General features: G+C 44.2%; 3 protein-coding genes across 5 annotated transcripts in view; 2 read left to right on the forward strand and 1 right to left on the reverse strand.

Moving 5' to 3' along the window:
• LOC109883084 (microtubule-associated serine/threonine-protein kinase 1) overlaps window positions 1–6,016 on the forward strand; it is a 59,321-nt gene extending 53,305 nt beyond the window's left edge. The window contains exons 22-26 of the mRNA XM_031827718.1: window positions 79–308; window positions 496–618; window positions 1,638–1,774; window positions 1,924–2,111; window positions 2,233–6,016. Coding sequence (XP_031683578.1) covers window positions 79–308; window positions 496–618; window positions 1,638–1,774; window positions 1,924–2,111; window positions 2,233–3,905 — 2,351 coding nt within the window. The 3' untranslated portion in view covers window positions 3,906–6,016. The remainder of the gene's footprint in view (window positions 1–78; window positions 309–495; window positions 619–1,637; window positions 1,775–1,923; window positions 2,112–2,232) is intronic.
• A 215-nt stretch (window positions 6,017–6,231) lies between these two features.
• Window positions 6,232–14,872, forward strand: LOC109883092 (cysteine protease ATG4D-like). Of its 3 annotated transcripts, XR_004210427.1 has the most exons (12): window positions 6,330–6,496; window positions 9,465–9,712; window positions 9,801–9,884; window positions 10,015–10,188; window positions 10,345–10,621; window positions 10,719–10,786; window positions 10,880–11,028; window positions 11,134–11,212; window positions 11,299–11,375; window positions 11,654–11,773; window positions 12,696–12,835; window positions 13,405–14,870. XR_004210427.1 is itself a non-coding variant. In XM_020475140.2 (11 exons), exons 2-11 carry the CDS (start codon window positions 9,526–9,528, stop codon window positions 13,576–13,578), a joined length of 1,389 nt encoding a protein of 462 aa, XP_020330729.2. In that variant the 5' UTR covers window positions 6,232–6,496; window positions 9,465–9,525; the 3' UTR covers window positions 13,579–14,872. The 3 variants fall into 3 exon arrangements, 1 of the variants encoding a protein (XP_020330729.2); XM_020475140.2 differs by lacking the exon at window positions 12,696–12,835 and having other exon boundaries at window positions 6,232–6,496; window positions 13,405–14,872; XR_004210428.1 differs by lacking the exon at window positions 12,696–12,835 and having other exon boundaries at window positions 10,693–10,786.
• Window positions 11,888–18,061, reverse strand: LOC116374473 (galactose-3-O-sulfotransferase 2-like). The gene is made up of 3 exons (XM_031827719.1): window positions 16,916–18,061; window positions 16,310–16,627; window positions 11,888–16,112 (listed from the first exon to the last, which is right to left on the reverse strand). Exons 1-3 carry the CDS (start codon window positions 17,032–17,034, stop codon window positions 15,203–15,205), a joined length of 1,347 nt encoding a protein of 448 aa, XP_031683579.1. The 5' UTR covers window positions 17,035–18,061; the 3' UTR covers window positions 11,888–15,202.
• Window positions 18,062–19,151: the final 1,090 nt, after the last annotated feature.

Consider the following 19,151-nt stretch of genomic DNA (forward strand, 5'->3'; position numbering starts at 1 on the left):
TATTGCTTTGACCTTCAATTGACTTATTCAGATGTTTTTCTCACACTTTATTCATGTGATTCTCTCCCCCCTCCTCAGTGGAGCAGCATGGTATGTCCCCCCTGGCCAGCCCCATGTCTCCTCGATCCATATCCTCCGACCTGTCGTCTCGTGACTCCTCCCCCAGCCGAGACTACTCACCCACGGTCAACGTGCTGCGTTCTCCCATCACCATCCACCGCTCTGGGAAGAAGTACGGTTTCACCCTCCGAGCCATTCGAGTCTACATGGGAGACAGTGATGTCTACAGCGTACACCACGTGGTCTGGGTGAGACAGCGATAGAGATGATATGTTCTGTGTTAATTTCTATGGAGAAAGTAGTGTTAAGTAGACATCACTCTATTGAAGAAGTTCCGTATCATAACAAAGCATCGCTACAATTGTATTGGAAAAAACAGACTTGTCCAATAGCATGATGACTTGTTTGATTGATGTTGATCTGTTTCAATCACAGCATGTGGAGGACGGAGGCCCTGCCCAGGAGGCGGGACTCTGCGCTGGTGACCTCATCACTCATGTGAACGGGGAGTCTGTCCACGGGCTGGTGCACACTGAGGTGGTGGAGCTCATTCTGAAGGTGAGAGGAAAGGAAAGAAACAACAGGTGTTTTTTTTCTACAGTATAGAATACAGGTGAAGCCTATCATACACTGTGTGCACAATTATTAGGCAAGTGAGTATTCTGATCTTATCATTATTTCTATGCACATTTTCCAACTCCAAACCATATAAACTGGAATGCTTTTTGGATTGAATAATTTTCAGGTGATATATATTTGTGTAATGAGGGAGGGTGTGGTGAAAGTGAATAACACCTTATGTCAAGGCGTGCATAATTATTAGGCAGCTTCATTACCTCAGGTAAAATGGCCAAAAAGGAGATTTAACTGACACTGAAAATTCACAAATTGTCAAACGCCTTTCAGACAGATGCAACACTCTTGAAATAGCTAAACTATTGAGGCATGACCACCGGACAATCAAATGTTTTGTTGTGAATAGTCAACTGGGTCGCAAAAAACGTATGGAGAAGAAAAGGCACAAATGAACTGCAAAAGACTTGAGAAGAATTAAACGTCAAGCTACCAGGAACCCATTACAATACACCTCTTTGAACAGCATTTGTGAGGCAGTAGTTGCTGCTTCAGCGAAAGTTGATCGTGAACAGATCAAGAAACTGACAGACTCCATGGATGGAAGGCTCATGGCAGTATTTGAAAAGGAGGGTGGCTGTATTGGTCACTGAATATTTTTGAAAGGCCAAACTTGTTATTTAATTGTCATGTTGTGTTACTTATTTGTTACACTTACTCAAAAAATTTAGAATAAAAAGTGAGTTGAGACTAATTATTTTTGTAGTTTAGTTGCCTAATAATTGTGCACACTAATAGTTGCCTAACACTTATATATTCCCCTGAGAAAGACAAACCTCACTATTCCTTTGTTAAACATTCAGGTTTGAGATGCATTAACATTTTTGATTGACTGAGAGCATTGTGTTTGTTCAACAATAAAATGAATCATGAGGAATACAATTTGCCTAATAATTCTGCAAGCAGTGCATACTATACGTTTTTTGTTTCCGTTGTTTCTCCAGAGTGGAAACAATGTGACGGTGACCACCACGCCCTTTGAAAACACCTCCATCAAGATTGGTCCTGCCCGCAAGTCCAGCTACAAGTCCAAGATGGCACGGCGCAACAAGAAGATAGGGGCTAAGGAGGGACAAGAAAGGTACAAGTGGGTTTCCCTGCACAGCAGATGCTACACTATGATTTCAGATGAGCGCTCTAGAAAATCAATGTCATTGACTCTGTTCTTCTAACTCTCTCATCCTCCCACCTCTCTCACTGGACTGGGGCCCTCTCACTTCTTATTCGCAGTAAGAAGCGCAGCTCGTTGTTCAGGAAGATCACTAAGCAGTCGAACCTGCTCCACACCAGCCGCAGCCTGTCCTCTCTGAACCGCTCTCTGTCATCAGGGGACAGCCTCCCAGGCTCCCCCACCCACAACCTCTCTGCCCGCTCCCCCACACAGAGCTACCGCTCCACCCCCGACTCCACCTACCTGGGTCAGTATGAAGGGCAATACTCTACCTACATTACTGTACAGCACTCCTCTTAGCATCTGCACTCTCACATAACAAAATAATACAGTTTGAATTATTGCTATATCTCCTCTTCATTCCTCAGGCAACTCTTCTCAGAGCAGCTCTCCAGTCTCCAGCACCCCTAACTCCCCGGCTGCCTCACAGCACATGAGACCCAGCTCCCTGCACGGCCTCTCCCCCAAGCTGCACCGCCAGTACCGCTCAGCCCGCTGCAAGTCAGCTGGCAACATCCCCCTGTCCCCCCTGGCCCACACACCCTCCCCCACTACCTCCTCTCCCCCACCCCTGTCTGGCCACACGGTGGGTAGCTCCAACACCACCCAGGCCTTCCCAGCCAAGCTCCACTCCTCTCCCCCTGTGGCCCGTCCCAGGCCCAAAAGCGCAGAGCCCCCCCGCTCACCCTTGCTACAGCGGGTTCAGTCGTCAGAGAAACTGGGTGCGACCCTCCTGCCCTCCTTTTCATCTTCGTCATCAGCTTCCTCTCCCCTTGCAGGGGGGGTGTCAATGCGTAAGCACAGCCTGGAGGTGTCACATGGGGACTACAGGAGGGAGTCTTTCCACTGCGAGCACAGCCTGCAGAGTCTGCTGGAGATGGAAGGAGAGAACGGGCCCATTCCCCCCTCTCCCTCATCTTCCTCCTCCCCCTCTCCCCCCACGGTTGGAGAGACAGGGTGCCTGAAGCCTGTGAGGAGGCTAGGGAGACAGGAGTCGCCCCTGAGCCGGGACACATTGCAGACAGGGAGGGAGAGAGCTGCCCAGACTACAGCATCTGACCCTCACACTGACAGCACACCTGTTAAAGTAGAGCCCAAGACCAGCGCTGGTGAGACAGCTAAGACATTAACCCCTTGTGAGGCTCTGAATAGAAAAGCTTCCCCAGTACCAGGTGAGGCCCAGCCTAGCCCAGCCTCAACCCTCTCCACTCCAGGGGCCAAGTCCAGCCCAGCAGACAGACCTCTAAGCTCTAGTGCTCCAAGCTCTGAAACAGCCAGTGGAGGCCCTAAACCCACTGAGAGGGCCCCAGTCCAGGCTACATCCCAGAGACCGCTCTCCCAGGAGTGTAAGCACCAGGCTGTCCAGACAGACACCACCCCAGCAAGCAGAAGCCAGGAGAAGAGTGAGGAGAAAGGGAGTGTGGGCCCAGACAAAGTCACTACACAGAGGGCGGGAGCTACAGAGTTGGCCAAGGCAAGTAAAGACACACAGATGGGAGAGAGCACTTTGAAAGGAGGGATGGGTGGCATTGACAAAGCCACTGAGACCAAGGTTAAAGGACCTGCTCCTTCAGTCCCAACCCAAGCGCCAGCCCCAACCCCGGCCACATCCCCTCTTACCATAGGCCCAGTTCCTGCTTCAACAAAATCCAGAGCAGACAAGGTTTCTGTCCCGTTGAGCAGCTACCGAGGGGCCAAGGAGGAGAGGAGTCACCTGGAGGTGGTGGAGGAGAACCCTATGTCCCCCTCCTCCACCGCTGCCTCCCCATGCTCCAGCAAGTCACGCCCCGTCTCCCCTGGTGATAAGCCAAGCTTTGTGACTCAGCTGACCAGTGTGGCCAAAAACGTGCTGGGGCCTATGAAGATGGGATCCCAGGAAGGGCCCAAGGGCGGTGAGGAGAAACGGGGAAGTTCAGCAGGAAAGTCTGAGGCTCCGTCTGGAGGTGGTCGGTGGGGGGCTCAGGGGACATCTCAAAGTCCTTCCGGCTCAGCTCAGCCTGAAAAGGCAAACACGAGGAATTCAGGTAAGCACCACTCCTGATCTGTGTGAGGGACAAACCTGGGATCTCCCAGAAAATGCCTTTTGGACCGGAATATCATGCCACCATATCAGGCACGGACAGGGCACCCTCAAAAAAGGGACAAAAACATGTACGCCTAAAGAAACACACACCAAATAGCTAGAAAATACAGACCTGTAGATAAAACAAGAATATGTGGAGGAATGTGCTTTAATGCTGTTCTCAAATGTGTGTGTATGTATGTACTGTATGTGTAATGTGTATAGTAAAAGCGTGTCTTCTTGCATGTTCCAAATTGTACATGAGAGATGAAAGAGAATATTTAAAGAGATGAGGAAAAACATCTAACAGACCTGATGGTAGTGAACACTGTGAACATCATGTCAACAGCCCCCACATGTTCCCAATGTAAACAGCATGTCAATAGGCAGGCTCCTGTCACAGTCTGTCACCATGAGGAGCATTACCCATGTCCGTCAACTTCGATGCTATCTCTTCAGTCAGTTAAAATACGAAGATAATACAAAGACCTTGTTCTTTTTGTCACACAGTACCTGGAAAAAAGATTGAGAGAAGAATTGTTGCATTGGTGTAACATGTATTGGTGTAACACATTGAGATGTGTTCCTAACTGGACTAAGATGATGACCTGCTTGCTAAATATGGAACTTGGAATTGTATTGTGTAAAGAAGAGCTGAATGAATTTGTTTGAGTGTTTTAAGGGCTGAGTCCTGGTTGGATTTAGGTGGACTATCTGAACTTGCACAGGGACACTATGCAATGGGAGTTTTAGGTATTTTCCTGTGTGTCCCCTACAATGTACCCATGAACGGATGTTAGGGAGTAAGCCAAGCAATAAGCCAAGCAGAGCAAATATATTGTTCTCCGAATTGTCTGCATTGACTCCACCCACTGGGCACACAATGGTTGAATCAATGTTATTTCCACGTCATTTCAATGAAATTACGTTGAACTAATATGGAATAGACATTGAATTGACGTCTGTGCCCAGTGGGCATTGTGAATTGTGCAATTATTTAGGTTCTGACATGAATACAGTGCTAATGAATTGAACTAAAGAAGTGGAACCCATATGTCTCTGTGTGAATTAAGTGTAGTCAGGTGATGAAATAGATACTATAGAATGGGAGTCTTCTTTGAGACTTACTCGTACTCTGGCAACGTAGGCTAGAACTCTCTCCCTTTTCAATGTATGCAAAATTAGCATTGTATAATGTAATGTGCGAATAAAAGTGCCAGTTTTAATTGAGGGATAACATGTTGTTTACAGTGATATGTAATGATATGCAAGTTCTATGTAGAATTCCTTGTGAGATCTGAGAGCCCACCGGAGACCTAGGCAGCGCTCTCCTCAGTGACGTAACTTAATATGTTCATGCCCATACCTGTATCAGACTGCCATCTTGTGGCCATCACACGATGGCAGTTGAGGTCAAAATGTAATTTACACATAATCAGTTCACAATTTAATGACATAAGATTAGATTTTATCCGAGATATTACCCTCATATCTTCATTATGTTCTATTGTAACCATTGTTCCATTCATATAGCTACTAGAAACGTGTTTGTCTCAATACAATTTGAAAACTTTTGTTGTTTGTATTATGACCGATAAAGAGAGCTGTATGATACAGATACAGAGCTCCTAGGAGAAAACAAACAGCTCTTATTTAGATGAATGCTAGTTAAAAGCGTGTGTTTGTGTATGCGGGGGTGTGTGTGGAAATTGCACTTTATTTTGTGTCACATTTATTTAGCTATTTATTACACTATTTATTGTATTTGATTATTTGTCAATTGCCCTCAAATGGTTTACTTGTGCATTGTTCTTTGAATTGTTATTTATATCTTTAAATTGTAAGTCTACAAATGAGAGAATTGACCAAATCTGTGTGGTTGTCCTATTTTGTGCAGTTATACTTCTGTCATTCCATAAGAGAGTTGCAATACACCATGGCCTCTGTCCATGTTGACTTATTTGTGAGTTTTGACTTTTTTATGACACTTCTCTCAGTTCATTGTTGTCCATGTTATTTTATTCCCTGGGCACTGTTATGGAACCAATGCAAAAAAAAAGCCTAAAGAGTAATAAAATACGTAAAGAGAATCCTTAAATTATAATGTGCCTGTTTGTGTTCTTGTTGTCAGACATAACTTTGACAGACAACTTCTAAATGGATATCAGAGGGGTCTACAGCAGGGCCACGTTCAGCAAAACTTTTCCCAACCTTGCAGATAGACGTTTCATGAATAGAGTAATACATAAATCCTTATTCTATACGTCAGAGAGGCATGTTTTTTTTACGTAGCATATATATATGAACCTTCCAAAACGTTACGTCATGCTGAACACCCCGCTGTGGACGGAGTAAATAAATGGGGGTAAATGCATAGGATAAATAAAACGTTGGTCCTTTATTGACCAATCACGATACCGATTGCCAAGTAGACAAACAGGAAGTCAGGCCGCTAGCTAATCATGGGATAACTTGTTCTTGAAAGGCATCTCCAATTCCGACGCTTATTTTGTTGACAGTAACGTTAGTTTGTAAGTGAAACATACAAGATGACAGATATGTAAATAAAGGTAAGAGGACAAATTATCGACCAACTATAAAGAGCTCAGGAGAGAACAGCTAATGTTAGCTTGTTTACAGAATATAATAAAGACATGGATGTCGTTGGCTAGCTAGTTAACCCGCTGTCAATTAGTTATTAGCTCACTCACTAGCAAGTCATTCAGCCTGCATTGAGTTCGCTTAAGATTTGAAAGCAATATACAATATTTTTGTTAGCTATATTTTTACAATGCAACGTTAGAACACATTCAGCCGGCAAGAAGCTCGCCAGTGACAAATTAATACCAACGTGCTTGCCAATGTGTTGGAAAAAATGTTAACTATTCATCTGTAATGTTGAGACATGTAGTTACCTGAACCCTAGGCATGTCACTGTAATGTTAGCTGGTTGTCAACACGAATATTATTACTTACGTTAAACAATTCAGGTGCTGACTTATCACACAACGTATTACAGATTGTTAGCTCGCTAACGTTACTGATATACAGTGTATTCGGAAGTATTTAGACCCCTTGACGTTTTCCACATATTGTTACGTTACAGCCTTATTCTAAAATGGATTAAATAAATGAGCTTCCTCATCAATCTACACGCAATACCCAATAATGACAAAGTGAAAACAGGTTTTTCGAAATAAAATTCCTTATTTACATAAATATTCAGACCCTTTACTATGAGACTCTAAATTGAGCTCAGGTGCATCCTGCTTCCATTGATCATCCTTGAGATGTTTCTTCAACTGGATTGGAGTCCACCTGTGGTAAATATCAATTTATTTAGACATAATTTGGAAAGGCACACACCTGTCTATATAAGGTCCCACAGTTGACAGTGCATGTCAGAGCAAAAACCAAGCCATGAGGTTGAAGGAGTTGTCCGTAGAGCTCCGAGACAGGATTGTGTTGAGGCACAGATCTGGGGAAGGCTACCAAAACATTTCTGTAGCATTGATGGTCCCCGAGAATACAGTGGCCTCCATCATTCTTAAATGGAAGAAGTTTGGAACCAACAAGACTCTTCCTAGAGCTGGCCGTCCGGCCAAACTGAGCAATCGGGGGAGAAGGGCCTTGGTTAGAGTGGTGACCAAGAACCCCATGGTCACTCTGACAGAACTCCAGAGTTCTTCTGTGGCAATGGGAGAATCTTCCAGATGGACAACCATCTCTGCAGCACTCCACCAATCAGGCCTTTATGGTAGAGTGGCCAAACCGGAGCCACTCCTCAGTAAAAGGTACATGATAGCCCGGTTGGAGTTTGCCAAAAGGCATCTAAAGGACTCTGACCATGAGAAACAAGATTCTCTGGTCTGATGAAACCAAGATTGAACTCTTTGGCCTGAATGCCAAGTGTCACGTCTGGAGGAAACCTGGAACCATCCCTACGGTGAAGCATAGTGGTGGCAGCATCATGCTGTGGGGGTGTTTTTCAGCGGCAGGGACTGGGAGACTAGTCAGGATCAAGGAAAGATGAACAGAGCAAAGTACAGAGAGATCCTTGATGAAAACCTGCTCCAGAGCACTCAGGCCCTCAGACTGGGGTGAAGGGTCACCTTCCAACAGGACAATGACCCTAAGCACACAGCCAAGACAATGCAGGAGTGGCTTCGAGACAAGTCTATGAATATACCTGAATGGCCCAGCCAGAGGCCGGACTTGAACCCGATTTGAACATCTCTGGAGAGACCTGTAAATAGCTGTGGAGCAATGCTCCACATCCAAGCTGACAGAGCTTGAGGGGATCCGCAGAGAAGAATGGGAGAAACTCCCCAAATACAGGGTTGCCAAGCTTGTAGTGTCACACCCAAGAAGACTTGAGGCTTTAATTTCTGCCAAAGGTGCTTCAACAAAGTACTAAGTCAAGGGAATACCTATGTAAATGGGATTGTGTGTGTGTGTGTGTGTGTGTATATATGTGTATATATGTGTGTGTGTGTGTGTACATATATTATTTGTGTGTATATATATATATATATATATATATATATATATATATATATATATATATATATATTTGCAAAAATGTCAACCTGTTTTTGGTTTGTCATTATGGGGTATTGTGTTTAGAATGATGAGGAGGGGGGGGGGGGGGGGGGATATTGAATCCAGTTTAGAATAAGGCTGTAACGTAACAATGTTGAAAAAGTCAAGGGGTCTGAATGCGCTGTAGACCAACCAGCTATAAAATCTTTCAGTGTATATTAAACAGTTGGATATTAGCTACATGTGAAGGCAGATGGAGCTCTACTGTGTGTGTAACTGCATTTTCAGTGTCTCCTGAAAAGAAAGTGCTGTATCACAATTATTTTCCAGAAGATACTGACCCTACCGTTACGATTGTTTAAACTGAGCTGTACTGGGGTCGGAACACAATCATGATTACATTAAAACACTGTGGAGCTAGCTGGAGAAATGGCTCAGAAAACATACCTCAATGCAGGGATGGGTGATGTCAAGTTTTAGCTTTATCCACATTGATGCATCGAGAAGATTGAAATACTGCTAGTTTTCCCGGAAAACTGCCCTTTTCATCCTCATGCTAGCTAGCGTATGTTAGTAATAATACATATCCCATCCCTACATTGAGATTTATATTCCGACCCATATCTCGCACTGGCTCCCCATTGTCTTAATTTAACCATGATTGCGTTTTGAGCTCAGTGTAAACAAGCCTAACGGTAGGGTCGGTATCTTCTAGCAACAAAATTCTAGTCTATCTATTTGAAAGAAACCCATGTCTGAAATTCCTACTGTCATCACAAGCTAGTCACGTGCCCTCAGTCTAACTCACTGAGGGGAATTATTAACATGTGATGCAGTTTAACATACGTTTGTATCTACTTCCTGGAGAGAAGACTTAGTATAAGCTACTACTATATTCTGTGCAGCCAATATCTCTCAGCTTACATCTGAGCTTTGTCCCTGATGGTAATTAAGGTTTCTTCTTAGCTGAATACTCAATGGTGTGTCCACTCTCAGGTTGATATGGCAATAAGGAAACGACCTCCAGACTCCAGACAGTTGGACAAGCCCAGTAGTCATGAACCCCAGTTCTCCCTGTGAGGGCCAGAGCCCTGAGGGTGACCCTCCAGATGATTGGTTCCACCTTTCCACCATGTCTCTGGGAACTCAGGGCTCTGATGGGAGCCGGGATGACCCAGAGGAACCTGAGGAGAGAGGCAGACTCAAGTCCAAGTTTGTGTCGGCATGGAACAATGTCAAATATGGTATGTGTGCCTAAAACCGTTTTGACCTAACAGTGACCAGTCACTTATTGCTTGTCATTTTATAGTTTGTTTTCCTTTGCCCATCCAGGCTGGTCGTTCAAGTCAAAGGCCCACTTCAGCAAGACCTCTCCTCTGACCATGCTTGGACAGTCTTATCTGCTCAGTCATGGAGGTGAGAGATGTTCTGTTGGTTGCGTAACTCCACCCTTTTAAAAAGTCCCACACCGAATGGTAAACTGGTATGTAACTGGATTTGAGAAAATTCTATATTCAAGGCCAGTGTCTGTCCTTTGTTTTGTCAGTGGAGAGGGAGTGCTTTCGCCAGGCCTTTGCCACTCTACTGTGGCTGACGTACAGGCGGGGCTTCCCACAGCTGGATGGTTCCTCTCTGACCACAGACAGTGGGTGGGGCTGCATGCTGCGCAGTGGACAGATGCTGCTGGCACAGGGGCTGCTGCTACACCTGCTGCCGCCAGGTAAAAGACAAAACACACTTGTGCACGTGGGAGACACACATATATACATACATACAGGTACATGTTTCCAGCAGCATCTCAAAGTATCTCCTGAGTAACACACTACTACAGTTTATCACTACTTAGCCTTGTCCCTTGTCTCTCTATTGTTGCCAGGCTGGACCTGGCTCTATGCCAACCATGTGTCTAAAGATGACATGGAGGTACAGGAGTCTCGCTCCTTGGGTCCAGAGGTGACTAAGAAGGGAAGGAGGAAGAGCATAGTGTCCTTCCTGGAGAGCCGGACTGAAGTCACTCACAGACGGGTGGTGTCCTGGTTTGGGGACCATCCCATCGCTCCGTTCGGGCTGCACCAGCTGGTGGAACAGGGCACAAGCGCAGGGAAGAAGGCAGGGGACTGGTATGGCCCCTCCATCGTAGCACACATTCTTCGGTGAGAACTTAGAAGCTAAACCTGCCCCCCCCCCCAGCCATCTGCATTCCATACAATACATCTTCCCTTAGTGATGTGGGCTGTCTGTTTTTTTTAGTAAGGCTGTTGACGCAGCATCAGCAGAGGTGTCCAATCTGACAGTGTATGTAGCACAGGACTGCACTGGTGAGTGTTCCCTTGTTATTTAATTCTCACTATTTGGCAGGGTGCCCATCAGACTATAGTAATAGGTGGTATCATTATGTGGTCCCTGTGTAGTGTACATAGATGATGTGGTGAGGCTGTGTGAGAGACCTCTATCTGAGGGCTCCACAGGACCCAGCCCAGCCTGGAAGTCTGTCATCATCCTGGTCCCTGTGCGCCTGGGAGGAGAAGTCCTCAACCCCACCTACATCAAATGTGTCAAAGTATGTGTCAAGTCAGAGTAACATGCTAGAGACATGCACACAGACACTGACAACCACAGAACACAGTGAGAGATTGGTAAACCATTCTTGTTTTTATTTCCATAGAATCTCCTGAGGTTAGAATGCTGCATTGGAATCATTGGTGGCAAACCCAAGCACTCTCTGTTCTTTGTTGGGTACCAAGGTAGGTGTATGGTCTTCCTGTTGTCATTCTGTAATTTTACCTTCCTTGTACCCTCACTCTGACCATGCTCATGTTTCCTGTGCTAGACGAACAGCTGCTGTACTTGGACCCCCACTACAGCCAGTCCACAGTAGATATCACACAGGATAACTTCCCCTTAGAGGTAATGGAAGGCGCTCTCTTTCTATTTTGGCTGTCTGTGTTGTTTGCAAACCCTATACATTATTCTATATCCACGACACTAGCCCAGGTCTTAGACCAAGATTGTATCTCGGTCTAGCAGTGTAACACTAAGCCACTTATTTACCGACCTGTCTGTGCCTGTTGGCCACGCTTTTGTGATACAATCAAGATAAAATCTCGGTCTAGAAACTGGGCTACCCTGACGCCACCATCTCTCGCCTTAATGGGGCCTTCTTCTCCTCTCCACTCCCCCTGCAGTCGTTTCACTGTAAGTGTCCCAGGAAGATCTCCTTCAGTCGCATGGATCCCAGCTGCACTATAGGCTTCTATGCCAAGAGCCAGAAGGAATTTGAGTTACTGTGTTCAACTGTTAGCACGGTATGTGGGGGGCACACACACAGGCACTATTGCTGCTACTATTTATCTACGCTATACTGTATATTATTTTTGTGTATATATTTCCAAACATAAAAATTCCAAACATAAAAATTGTTATTTTGTTACTACTTTATTACTTATTGTGTATTCTTTTTATAAATGAGTATTGCACTGTTGAGGAAAGCTTGCAAGTATGCATTTCACTGTACCGTTTACAGCTGGTATCCTGTGCATGTGACCAACTTGATTTTACTTGTGGTGTCCATGTCTGGCTATGAATTTGAACCATGGACAAGATGCTGTTGTTTACTCTTGAGATCAAATATGCATATATGAAGAGTATGCTATATAACTGGTGCAGAACATGTTTTAGTTGCAAGGAGCCAAGTACATTATTGCTTTTACAGTATGTCTGTAATACAGTCATTGGTTAAATTGAGATGAGGGGTAACTTTAGACCATGGTCTGATAAGGGGATCACTCTTCTGGAACATTGTTACGAGGAGGGAGTTCTTATGTCTTTTGATCAGCTGAAACAGAAATACCACTTGCCTAACAGGGACTTCTTTAGCTACCTACAACTACGAAACTTTATTAGGGTGACTCTCAAGGGACAATGGAACCTACCTAAGATGTCACCTATTGAACAACTCTGCCACGCAGACCAACCACTGTTCAAGACCATTTCCCGTGTTTACAATGCTCTTATGTCAGGACTAACACTGCCTGGGCTAGATAAACCCCGACTTAGATGGGAGAAAGATCTGGGTATTGATCTATGGAATGACCTATGCAGGGATGGTGTTACATCCACATTGAACTCCAGATACAGACTGATCCAGTTTAATTTCCTCCATCAGCTCTATATCACCCCATCTAGACTGCACAAGTTCAACCCAGATATCTCCTCCCTATGTTTTAGATGTGGCTCAGATGAAGGAACATTCCTCCATTCCACTTGGCAGTGTTCAAAACTACACGGTTTCTGGCAGGGGGTATGCGATACCATATCCTCAATTCACGGGGTTGCATTCCCTTTAGACCCGGAGGTCTGTCTACTGGGTAACTTTACTAACACCAATCTTAGGCAAAGCCATACTATAAAGCTAACATAAATATTGCTAGCGATTGCCAAGAAATGTATTGCCTTGAAATGGAAATTGGATTCCTCCCTGCCAGTTGCAATGTGGCTATCGGAAGTTAATAGTTGTATCCCTTTGGAGAAAATCACTTACTGCTTGAGGAATAAGTTAAAGACATTTTACAGAATTTGGCAACCTTTTATTGACTATATGGAGAATCTCCCCCCCACATCTCATTGATTGAATCTATATATAATCCTCACATAATGTTTCACACGTAATGTATAATATGTAGCCTATGGCAGGGGATCCAATGTCTCGTTATTTTTGTTTTTCTTATTGTATGTTTGTTTATATAATTATAATTTATTTTTGTTACGCTCGTCTGTCACTTTGTCCTATCGTTGTCTAATATCTTTTCACTTTTGTTTTGAATGTTCTTAATTGGAAAATGCAAAAATAAAATATATAAAAAAATATATATTTGAGATGAGGGGAAAAATAAGAGCTCTTCTAGAGATGGTTCTCTCATTCATCTCTCTTCCCCAGGCTCTCTCATCATCAACAGAAAAGTACCCCATCTTCACCATTGCAGAGGGTCAGGGACAGGAGGATGAGAGTGATGCACCCCCAAACTCTATCACCCACATCCTGACCAAGGACAAGGCGAGGCTGCGAAGGACCAATAACAGCAACAGCATGGATGAGTTTGTGTTATTGTGAATTAACGTAGCAGGTATAAAAGTTCTAAGCTAGGTTGAATTAGCTGTATCCCTGAAAACCGGAACATCCGGTTGTTGGCAACTCTGCTAAGGATGCTGTGAACAGACTGACAATGTCAGGGAACATAATTCACATACCAACTCATACACACAGTTACTGAACAGAGCTTTATCAGTAGCAGCTACTGACAGGGCACATGCTCCAGCATTCGCCTTTATCCCCAACCTCCAGGCTGGGTGAGGTGTTGCTGAATAGAACAGGCCTTAATGACACTATTCTTGTGTATTTATTAGTTTGGGCTAATTATTTGATTTAAGGGGATGTGTTTTTATGAATGTAACAATATTTTTTAAATGAAGGTTTTTGTATAATTGTTTTTAATTGTAAGGTTTTGATATCAGTATGGTTTTGAGGTTCTTACGTTAAATAACCTGCCTTCAACTTCATTGTTTATTATTCTACATGAAGTCATGGGTGACTCTATGCCTGGCTGAAAGACACTAACTGACCCTATTTCATCATTGTGTAGATAGGCTGCTCATCCCATAGTCCTCTCCACTACAACCTTTTGTTGAACTACTTTGTATTGAGTCTAATGCTGGACAATCTGGGCTCTGAGCTGCTGTTTGACATCATGTGACAGGATGTCTGCTCTGTGAATGGATTAGGAAATTGGATTCCTTAGACCTTGTGACGTGCACATGGAACCGGTGAAGGAATCAATTTGTCTTCTTAGAGATGTGTTGGTTTTATGTGGTTGAGTGGGGAGAGTATAAAATAATAATTTCAATGAAGAGGCACATTCTGAGCAATATGGGGTTGCATTTGCCCTGTTTTCGGAATGAATATTTTTTACATGGAAAATGAGTGGCACAATGCACTCAATAAAAGTTCAGTAACTCAGTCAACTTCATCAGACTGATTTTAGTTTAGGCCATACAAATTTGAATTACATGTTTAACGGATACCCTGCAGTGCTTCTACAATGTTTGTTATTTGGGGTTTTAGGCAGGGTTAATGGAAGGTGCTCTCTTTCTATTTTGGCTGTCTGTGTTGTTTGCAAACCTTATACATTATTCTATATCCACGACACTAGCCCAGGTCTTAGACCAAGATTGTATCTCGGTCTAGCAGTGTAACACTAAGCCACTTATTTAGCCACTTATTACATGTTTAACAGATACCCTGCAGTGCTTCTACATTGTTTGTTATTTGGTGTTTTAGGCAGGGTTTCTGTATAGCACTTTGTGACCTGCTGATGTAAAAAGGGCTTGATAAATACATTTGTTTGATACGCCTCTTCAGTTTTCTCCCCTCCCCAAAAAATCTGAACATTTTACTGAAAAATGTAATGATTGTAGCTAAAATAATGTCCTCAAGCTTCTAGTAGAGAGCTATGCCACTTCCTCTCAGATTATGGCTGAACTATGCCTCTTTTAGCTTCATCTCTTGGTTAGGTCTCTAGGAGTTGAATTAAGGTCGTTATAGTATTTTAACAAGATCCACATTTAAAAATACATTTGGAAAGAGACCTAACAATGTTAGTATTTCTGGTTTATTGGAAGAATGCATCAAAAGCAGAAATTCTGAGCAGTGTAGTATCTAAAAGGGAAAGTGCTGCACATTAGTCTGTAGGTATGGACCTCATGTCATGGCCATACTGCTGGAAATACAGGTGAGAGTGGTACTGTAGCTCAGGCAGCACTAGTCGCACACAGAGCCCCTCTTCCTGCAGAGTCAGGTTCCCTCGTACCTTGTATCCCAGGATGGTGACTGTGTCGGTCTGCCAGGGCCTGACCAGGTCCTCCAGCTCACCAGGGGGCACTCCTCCTCTGGCCACACACTTCTGTCTGAGTCTCTGTGTGGAGGCCCTCAGTAGGTTCACCTCCCTTTTCAGTCTCCCCAGGCCATACTGCTCAGCTTTCTCCCAGAACACCTGCAGAAATAAGTTGTAGAGCAGCACATCCAGACTGTTCCAGGCCCAGAGCCTGGCCTTGGTGTCGTCCTCTATCGGGGTGATGTCCGAAGGGGCGCGGACATTCAGGTGCACATAGGCCAGCTCCTCAGGCTCCAGCTGCAGCAGAGCCCCCAGGAGAACCAGAGACTCATCAAAGTGCTCAGCAATCATTACCAGCTGGAAGGCCTCCTCCAGCTGAGTCAGCTCCATGGGCCAGGATGCGTTCCACTCTTGGCTGCTGAGGCCCAGGTCAAAGCTCATAGGGTTCCTGGCTAGGCCATTCCCAGGTTCTGTAGGGTCCCAGTAGGACTCTGGGGCCTCCAGGAAGACTGAGAGGGCTGACTTCCTGTTAGCTGTGTCAGCTGCCTTTTTGGCTAGAGTGAAGGCAGGTACAGTGGAAGTGTAGTAGCTGAAAACGGACTCAAAGGTATGTAGAGGATCACGCAGCAGGGTGATGTAGATAGTGTTCTTGGGCATCACCTGTTTCAGCTGTCCCAGGTCCAGCCGCATGTGGCTGCAGAGCATGTCGAACTGAGAGGAACCCGGTGGCAGCTCATCTACAAAGTCTGCTCGGAACCTGGAGCCATAAGGAAGGTTAAACATGTTAAAGCAGTGAAAGTTATCTGCAGTTAATATCCACCAAATGGAGGGGCTCCAAATGTACCAGAGACCTGACAGTATATTTGATCATCTGAACATTGCAATAGAACATATCTACTCATCAGATGAATAGAGGTAACCGTATCTTACAGGAGATAGTAGTCGTGCCCATACCTATCTGGGTAGCTGAACTGGTATGCGTAATAGGGGAAGGCGAAAGTGAGGTTCTCCTTCTCCCCAAGACGGAACATCAGATTCTGGACAGTGCTGCTTCCAGTCTTGTGTGTTTTGAGGAAAGCTACAGGTGGAGGGCTCCTCCTTGTCCTCATAAAGGTGTACCCATTGGGATCTCTTTGATGCTGCAGATTGGGTGTCTGAACCTCCTTCCTCCTGTTAGGGGCAGTGTGGGATGGGACGGGGGTGTTTGGAGGAGCATTGTCGGAAAGTGCTCCCTTCTCCTCCACATTATGGCCCTTGTGCCCACCATAGTGGCTTTCGACGTAGGAAAGAGAGAGGATTTCAACACACATCTAGGTAAATAAAGTCTCAACAGAACTTATGTAGCTTAGCTGTATGCCATGACAAAGAACTCCTCATTAATCAGTTCTGTATTTTAAAGTTTTTTTAAAACTGTAATGCATTTACGCAAATATATGTAGTGTTTCTCTGGTACATTTTCACAATAACCACTGAGTTAAATCTATTAGTTTTACCACCACCTACAGCTACAGACAGTGCATAATGGTGTGGGGAGAAAGAGAGAGAGAGACTGTCCCTTACCTTGGATGCTGCAATGACTGAGTAGCCAGGAGCATGAGTAACAAGGTGACACAGAAAGCCATCAGGAGACCCATCACACGGTGTCTCCAAAGTTGGGTGGACAACCAGCGGAGGGTCATCTCCTTTCTGTGGCCCACCCGAAACACTTTCCTCTGGAACCTTCTTCCCTCCTAGCATGGAAAATAGGCTCTGGGACTTTGAAGGTGAGACTGGGTTCCGGAGCTTAAAGAAACTGAGAGACCTGACCTCACCCTCTAAGCTGGCTCAGTGAGACGTCACGCAGCCAGCCAGCAACTCTCCAGCCAAGAAGCCATGATTAAGTTTTTGACTAACATATGATTTGAGAATGTCTATTCTCAAGCTTTGCTGCTGTTGTGTAAGGTGCAACTGCAATATGACAAGGCTAATGTCCTTATTCACATGTTAAGAGCAGCAATCACTTTTTGTATATCGGGGATGCCAAATACTAAAAGCTAAATTGGACAAGAGACAAGGACATTAAGGAAAATAAATACATACAATAAATGAGATACAATTAAAATAAATAAGAACACAAAATTCCCCAACACAAATAATAGTAAAACCACCTAGGCCTAAATCAAGGTGTGCAACAATGAAAATGTATTTTAATATTAGCCTACACATCTACAAACAAGTTAATGACACCCTTGTTTTTATGGTATTTCACTATTGTCTGATATGAATGTGTGTGATATGACTGTGGCAAACACATTGACAGTGCTTTTCATTGAAAGGGACGGGTCTGATATTGGATATCCTGCGTTGCTTTCCTCATCGACCCTTAATGTGCATTATCATTCAATTGGTTAAAATGCTACATGTCAAGATACTATTGGCTCATAATAAAACCGGTGATAAACGGGTAACCCTTACCCTCCTGTGAGGAGGCCATGTTCATTACAAAAACGTTGCAGATAGAAATGCCATGACTAGAGCAGACCTGATTCTATACACTAAATATTTGTTCTACATCATACATTTCTATCTGAACGTTGGCCAAAATCTTTACTGGAACAAGCTACAACAAACACTCAAACTGGACAGTTTTATCTCAAGCTCTTCATTCAAAGACTCAATCGTGGACACTTACTGACAATTAAGGCTGCTTTGTGCTATGTGTTGTCTGTGCCCAATAATGTTTGTACCATGTTTTGTGCTGCTACCATGCTGTGTTGTCATGTGTTGCTGCGTTGTTGTCTTAGGTCTCCCTTTATGTAGTGTCGTCTCTCTTGTTGTGATGTGTGTTTTGTCCTATATTTATATTGTATTTAGTATTTTTCATCCCAGGGCCCGTCCCCGCAGGAGGCCTTTTGGTAGACCGTCATTTTAAATACGAATATGTTCTTAACTGACTTGCCTAGTTAAAGGTTCAATCAAATCAAATAATGTAAAAAGTTTTGTCTTTATGAACGCGGTTCCAGTGGTGCGCGACTTCAGGATTTTTGGAGTCGACTCCGAATCCTGTGATCGGAGTCGAAATGAGTCGCCACTTATTCGACTCTTGCTCAACTCCAAAAACACGCTGAAACGGATGCGCACACAAACATACGCACCACCTCATTATTGCAGTCCTACTAGGAAGATTATATTTGTGTTTAAGAGGACTGGCAAGAGCATGATGCCTACCAGTTGCATATTAAATTACTATTTTGTTTGAATATAGAAGGTGATGTGTAAGAAGTTACATCTATACTATTTCAGTGATATTTCTTCCGTGTGCAGCCTCCACGGACCCCATGCGATGATACTGCGCACTCGATGCTGTTAAGCATATTCTTTGACATGTTATAGCCCTATTCGGACGGGTATTACTAGAGACGATGGTTTTGTAATTATTATCCAAGTATGTGCGTTGACAAAAATATAGGTCTCCCCATAATATTTATATTGATGAAGTGTGATCATAACCATTATTTTTGCGATCCATTCATGACGTCCTTCCTAATAACAATGCCCCACATCCTGCTGATTCCAGCTGCTGAACGGTATATACACGTTTGATTGTGTATATGGGTGAGAACGTGAATTTACCATTTACATAAAGTTCAGCGGGGATGCTGCTTTGCGAACTATTGCCTAGGACAGGGCTCTCTAACCCTAATCTAGCGCATCTGATTCAATAATTAGCTGCTTGATAAACGGAATCAAGTTAGGCTACAGCTGGATCTGGAGCAAAACCCTACAGGAACTCTCCATGAACAGGGTTGGGGAGCCC

This window comes from Oncorhynchus kisutch, linkage group LG6 (assembly GCF_002021735.2).
Source record: "Oncorhynchus kisutch isolate 150728-3 linkage group LG6, Okis_V2, whole genome shotgun sequence".
Classification (NCBI taxonomy): Eukaryota; Metazoa; Chordata; class Actinopteri; order Salmoniformes; family Salmonidae; genus Oncorhynchus; species Oncorhynchus kisutch.